The sequence below is a fragment of the Lycium barbarum genome, chromosome 2 (genome assembly GCF_019175385.1).
Source record: "Lycium barbarum isolate Lr01 chromosome 2, ASM1917538v2, whole genome shotgun sequence".
NCBI classification, from domain to species: Eukaryota; Viridiplantae; Streptophyta; class Magnoliopsida; order Solanales; family Solanaceae; genus Lycium; species Lycium barbarum.
Genome location: NC_083338.1, coordinates 79,278,565 through 79,285,792, shown reverse-complemented (window position 1 = coordinate 79,285,792; position 7,228 = coordinate 79,278,565). Strand labels below are relative to the sequence as shown.

The following is a 7,228-nucleotide window of genomic DNA, read 5'->3' as shown; positions in this document are numbered from 1 at the left end:
AGTCAGATATGCAGAAATATATACATGGCAGAAGATATATATATACCAAAAGTGGACTCCGAATCAAAGGAGTACTCCGAAATGGCAGAAGTGGAGCCTACAGTGGAGGATCACCGGCGTCTGTACCTGCGGGCATGAAACGCAGCCCCCGAAGAAAGGGGGTCAGTACGAAAGATGTACTGAGTATGTAAAGCATGGAGTACAAAAATATAGGCCACAACTGAAAGCAAACAGAATACAAAGGAGAGAAATGCCGAACAGTATATCAAATGTTTATCAAAAACATATATACATAATGCAAACAAAATCATGCAAAGCTCAGGAACGTGGTCACCACTCCGACGCTGGTGCCACACACAGCATAACACCAGAAGGTTCAAATCTCCGTACATCCCCGAACACACACATATGAGCGTATCACATCACAGCCATATCACAGCTTAACTCCAAATGGAACCCGGCCCTATGGCGAGGCCTCGGGGAACCGTAACACAGCATACGGCCGAATCATCATAGAGCGCACGAATCATAACCGGCCCGGGAACCGGTGAACGAAGTCATAATAAGGCACGAGCGGAGTCGTGAGCAAACAAATGCAAATTATATTTCAAATAGCCTTTCAAAACTTAATAATTTCATAAGTCATTTCATAGACCAAAATAGACAAATGGTTACTTGATACGAAAGTTTAATTCAGCAAATGTTTCCAAAGCGGTACGTATGGCTCAAACGGAACTTAACATATCATAATAGTCAAAACATATTTCATAGAGGGAAGTTTCAAAGTCGAAGATCTCATATCGCAGTTCATCCAAAAAGAGAGCCCGATAGGACAACTATGGCGTCTCGGGGTCAGCGGGCCCACCTCGGGTCAAATCGAGGTGGCGAACATAATTTACGAACATTTAGAGGCTAACAGATCATACATAATGATTTCAAAGTGACCCGATCACGTTTTCATAGGTTTCGGATATTTAGTTGCATTCTAGCCAAAATAGAGCCTTTAGGCTTCAATTGAATTGAATGAATACTAGCCGTTTTATAGATCGGGTTTCGAGGAGCAGAACTGCTCCGGGGGCTCCGATATTCACCTAACATACTAAGACATGCCAAACGAAGAAGTGGGAAGCTTTACATACCTTAAAGACGTCTTATGCTTTCCTTAAAATCAAATCCCGTTTTGTCCAGAATCTGCAAATGGTCAAAGTTACCAATTAGAGATTCTTAGGCTTAAGATTTCCATTAACTTGATTTTTGTCTACCGAAATTTCGGCAGCATTTCCCCTATAAATCTTACACCCCCGAGACTTAGCTCGTTTCAAAATACATCAACAACAACAACCCAAACATCATCAAACAACATAAACCATAATCAAACCATTCTAACTTCAATGTTCTTCCTTACTTTATAAGTTGGCAACTTTTCATTCAAACTTCACAATTCCAAATCTATGTCCACATTATTGTATTCATTCAATCACTCAAAATTATTCAATCACACCCCAATTATGCTCCAAACCATATACAAAATTTTCCAAAGTTCATTACTTTCCATATTTCATTCAAAACATCAAAAATTCCGACGAACATACTAACTTGCATTATTTCATTCCGAATTCATTAACAACAACCATAAGTCATATTTAAAGCCTTAATATCATGGATATACAATGATATACACAAATATACCAAAGGTATATACTTTCCCATAATGTTCCGAAATCATTTTCCAACACCAATTCAATTCATTAAACATTCATTTACTTCATAAATGCCACAACGACGCAACTAACGAACTAGATAGGATTCAATTCACCTTCCCTTCCAACTCACATGGCTCACGGCCACATACCAACACACACACTCTCACGGCTGCACACACATACATCACTACCACAAAATTCTCATTTTATTCCATTCATCATAACATTCATATCAATTCCATAACACAAAAGTGGAAGAATTCTCACCTTTCCTTCAAGTTTCAACCCGCCGCAAACGTCGCTCTTGTGCCAAACCAATTATATCACGTCGGAGAGCGTCTTGCATACACTACAAATACAAGAAAAATAAGATTTTTGGATTGAAAACCAAGCAAGGAAAATTATTTGTTGTTGGGAAAAGGGGTTCGGCCGAGAGCCTCTAAGGAGGTGTTCTTCAATTTTTGTTTTTGTTTTGATTGGTTTCTTGAAAATTCTAAAGGGGATATGGATATATACTAGATTAAGGGTCATGTGATGATCACATGACCACTTAAAATGGGGCTTGGGCCAAGCCTTTGGCCGGCCACCCCTAGAACTTGGGCTCCAATTTTTCATCAAATTTTTCTTGGCCCAATTCGTTAAAATCTCGTTTTACAATTCCCGAAACTAATTTCCGAAATTCCAATTTTTGCCCTTGGACTTCCTTCACATTTCCACACCAATAGTTCCATAAACAACATGGACATTTTAACTAAAATCAATTATTTCCTTATAACATGCAAGTCTTAATTAAGTAAGCAAATGAATGGCCTCTTTCACATCTTGGCCTAAAGCATCCGGTGGAGGAGCCGGAGGTGCTAGAGCTGGGGCTGAGGCTCCCTCACACTCCTCAGAAATAGGCACTGAACGGGAGGCCTGAATTTGAGCCGCATTCTGGGACTCACTTTCGTCTACAACCATTGGAGGTGCTCTTTAAGCCCGCTTTTCTGCCACTTTCTTGCCCTTTTGGGCTACCGTAACCTTTCTTTTTACAGGAATTTCTGAAATTCATAACACACAGTTAAGGAGAAGGAAGTTCTTATATCATAGCTCGATCGCACGATCTTATGAAGAAAGAAGGTCATTTATTCCTAAAATGCCCGCAGCCTCTTGTTTATAATTGTGGCGCGCAACACACCCATAACCAAGACTCTACTGAACACGGCTCGTAGACACACCCTAGGACAGAACTGCTCTGATACCACTTTTGTCACGACCCGACCAGACCGGAAGGCCGCGACGGGCACCCGGTACTAACCCACCCGGGCACCTCTTATCATACTTTCACATTTACATCTAGGTGAGCCACATAGAGAAATCATACTTTTATTCCTCATTAATACTATTTCCATTGGGCAACAATACATTTATATCATCATCACAACTATGCCCACAACAATGTACATAAGCCGACGAGGCTAACAAAATGATATCCAAAATATAGGCTGACAAGGACAAACACATCTACCCATATACACATGTCTAACTGCCTCTAAGGAGAGTATGTCATATCATATAGGCGGGACATGACCCCGCTATGCCCATAAATATGCACGCAAAAGAATAAATGCCAAAAGTTGTAGCTCCGAATGAAATGGAGCTCCGCTATGTAGTCCCTGAGTAATAAAGCTATGGATCAAGCCTGTCTCCCTGGCCACCTGCGGGCATGACACAACGTCCACAAACAAAAGAACGTCAGTACGAAGAATGTACTGAGTATGTAAAGCATGATCAACATCATTATGAAAGCATAATAGACAACATAAGAAATAGCATAGGATAGGAGATAGTAGTATCATCGTCATAAACACTTACGTACTTTTCGTAGGGACTTTCCATTTCTAAGGAGTGATTATGTACATACATCCATATCCGTATCCGTATTCATATCCGTACTCATTTATATTCATATCCATTTTCATATTCATAGCATATTCGTATTTATACTCATATTTATATCGTATACATATACATATCATGTACATACCATACCTGACCATGAAGGTTCGGTGTTTCGCATACCCGGCCATGGCAAGGCTCGGTGAGTGTACATACCTGGCCCTAACAAGGCTCAGGGTTATCCGTACCCAACTGCAGTGGTGCGCGCACAATATATATATATATATATATATATATATATATATATATATATTCTACCCGACCATATAAGCTCGGGGTTTTATAATATTCATACATAGACACATATACATAAAATCTCATAAGCATGTTTAGCATCATTACTATCGTCGTTCATTACATCTATCCTTAGAGGATTACTCATCATATAAGGAATTTAGTACAATCGTAACATATCGAGAATCATGAGCTTAGTAGCTTTTGAAGATAGCATCATTTGGAGGACATCATAGGCTCATAGAAGATTAGATATTTGGCTAAAGAATCATGCCTTATGAAAGAAGGGTTAGCCTTCCATACATTTCCATTCAACTATTCTATCACTTGCACGTTCTCCTTCAATGCTCACGTTTCTACCTTCATTAGAGTTATACTATCATTTGAAAATCGATAGCTTAGCATACATGACTAAAGCTAGAGAAAATTGGACAGCATCTCAATTATTTATACGACTTCCTCCATATCATATATCAACTCCCAAACATCAATAATAACATTCACAATATCATAACAATACTCTTTGTTCACATACATTATCCTTACTTCTCAATTCACTTCCAATCATCCATATCCATGGTCATAGCACACGATTACATTCATTCATATACAATGTCTATCTCATGTTCTTGACATAATTTATAACATAACCATAATCACAACACATCAAGAATCATGACTCAATCCAAGCTATTACTCAAAAATGACACTATTCCCACATTCATGACCCATTTTCTATATCCTTCTACAATCCAAGTGTTTCAACTTCTTAATACCTTAAACAACATGGATATACCATAAAACATACCTTGGATGGTGTAGGAATGAACCTTGGGTGAAAAAACTTCACTTGAGTAAAACCCTAATTTCACCTTCACTTTGATTCCTTGTCTTGGATGAACTTTAATAGGTTTCTTACACTTGATTTTCTTGGTTTGATGAAGTTGTTCACTAATATCCCTTGAATTATTGTGGGAGAAGTGTAGAGAAATGTTCTAGAGAGAAGGGGAGTGAAGGGGAAATGAAATGAAATAAACTTGGACCCCTTATTGAAAATACAAAATCTGTCCCGCTTGGATTTCACGGACCAACATACGGTCCGTATAAATTATACTGACCGTATGTTTGGTCGTACTTTTGGTCCAGTGAGGGGTGCTAATCTGGGCTGATTATACGGCCAAACATATGGCCAGTATAATTTATACGGCCAGTATGTTTGGGCATTTGGGCTGTATAATGCCTAGTCCTTCCGAACTCATTCTCGTCGACTCGATTGATCTCCAATCCTTATGGAACCTCCTTGACACTTGTTTAACACCTCATTAATGATCTAAGGGACGTTATAACTCTTCTCTAAAGCATCATTAAATCATCATTAACTTGTTACTCGTAAATCCTTTCTGATACATATCGTATGCCTTGCCTTCTCTTGGCAAACTTTCTCCCCCTACCTCGAAAAGTCTTTGAAATCTTAATTAGGGTCATCAAATGTCATTCCTTACTTATTGAAATACCATATACTTCATGCTCTTCGTTAGTCTATTCACTGTGCATCAACCAAAAAGTTTCCAAGGTGTAACACGTTTGGACTTGGAGACTACCTTCTTCAACAAGTTAGACAGAGTCTTATTGAACGCTTCAGCTTGACCGTTGGCAGCAGCATGACACATAGAATGGCTTTCCATTGTCTGTTATTATGTAACGAGGAATGCCGAAGCGGTAAATGATATTTACTCGGATGAAGTTCACAACATTCTCCTTCTTCACTTCTCTAAGAGAGACAACTTCGGCCCATTTTTAGAAGTAGTCTGTTGTAGCCAAGATGTACAAGTGTCCACCAGAAGATTTCAGCAACGGACCAATGACGTCTAACCCCCAAGCGTCAAATTGCCAAGATGCGATGGTCGGGTGTGATGCTTCGAGCGGGTGATGTATAAAATTCGCATGAAACTGACAAGCCTTGCATCTTCCAGCATAGTCCAAGCAATCTTTCACCATCGTTGGCCAATAATATCACATCCTTTTTATGTGAAAGTGGAGCTTTTGTCCAGATTGATGTAACCCACACATACTCCTGAATGTGCTTCTTGCAAATCTTGGACTGCTTCATCCTCCCCCAAACATTACAAGAGTACCCCCCCCCCCTCAAAATATCTTCTATATAAAGTATCCTTTTAGTAAAGGAATCAAGGTGCACGACGACGAATCTCAGTTCTTCTTCTTGAGTCTTCTGGCAATATCCCATAACTCAAGTAGTCAATGATGGGTTTTTGCCAGTCTTCCTTTGCAGCTTCAGAAATAGCTACGAGATGCTCATGCTCATTTTCCGTGCCTTTATCCTTATTTGGTGAAGGTACTACCCATTTTTGGTAGATAGTCACTTGTGTTTGATCTGGCAGAGTTAGCGTTGAAGCTAGAGCAGCTAAAGTATTGGCTTTCTTATTTTCCTTCCTTAGAACGTGCTGAAGAGTCACATCACCAAGCCATCCTATCAACTTCTGAGCATAACCATGATTGGGGAGTAATTTAGGCTTCCTGACTTCATAGCTTCCCAAGAGTTGATTGATCACCAACGGAGAGTCACCAAATACTTGTAACTGCAACTGCTTCATGTCGACTACTATTTCAAGTCCAAGTATTAATGCTTGATATTCAGCGACATTGTTGTAGCAACATTGTGTCAGAGTAAAGGAGTATGGTAGAACTTCTTCTTGTGGAGTAACAAACACCACACCAGCACTAGCTCCATCACGTTGTGCAACACCATCAAAGTGCATTTTCCACAGAGTTGAATTTCAATGATCATTGCATCTTCTTGGGGAAGTTCATCGGTTAGCTCCCAATCATCAGGTATCGGGTGATCCGCCAAGAAGTCCGCCAATGCCTGTCCTTTTAAAACCTTTTGAGGGTTGTATGTAATCTCAAATTATTGAAATTAGAGGTACCACCTTGCTAATGATCACCGAGGATTGGTTTATCACAAACTTGATGGATTTGCTCCGGAAATAAGGTGAACTCTATGAGCTCGAAAGTAGTACTTCAACTTTTGAATCGAGAAGACTAGCGCCAAACACAACTTTTCAATTGGTATGTAATTCAGCTCAGTTGGTGTCATCATTCTGCTCAAGTAGTAAAGAGAATTTTCTTTTTCTTCACTATTCTCTTGGGAAAATAACGCTCAAATCTTCCTTTCTTGTGCTAAAATGTATAATATCAATGGTTTTCTAGGTACAGGGGCTACTAGAACTGGAGGCTTCATTAAATATGACTTGATCTTCTCGAAGGCATTAGCACATGCTTCGTCCCACTTAAAAGGGGCGTCCTTCTTCATGAGACGACTGAATGGTTGGCAC

The 7,228-nt window shown here is 39.6% G+C and overlaps 1 protein-coding gene across 1 annotated transcript; it reads right to left on the bottom strand.

The window, feature by feature from the left end:
• Positions 1-6,061: 6,061 nt before the first annotated feature.
• LOC132628656 (uncharacterized) lies at positions 6,062-6,652 on the bottom strand. Its single transcript, XM_060344419.1, has one exon. It carries the CDS (start codon positions 6,650-6,652, stop codon positions 6,062-6,064), a length of 591 nt encoding a protein of 196 aa, XP_060200402.1.
• Between the last annotated feature and the right edge of the window lie 576 nt (positions 6,653-7,228).

Coding starts and splice junctions, on each gene's coding strand:
- LOC132628656 (XM_060344419.1), bottom strand. CDS start 6,652: ATGCACTTTGATGGTGTTGCACAACGTGATGGAGCTAGTGCTGGTGTG.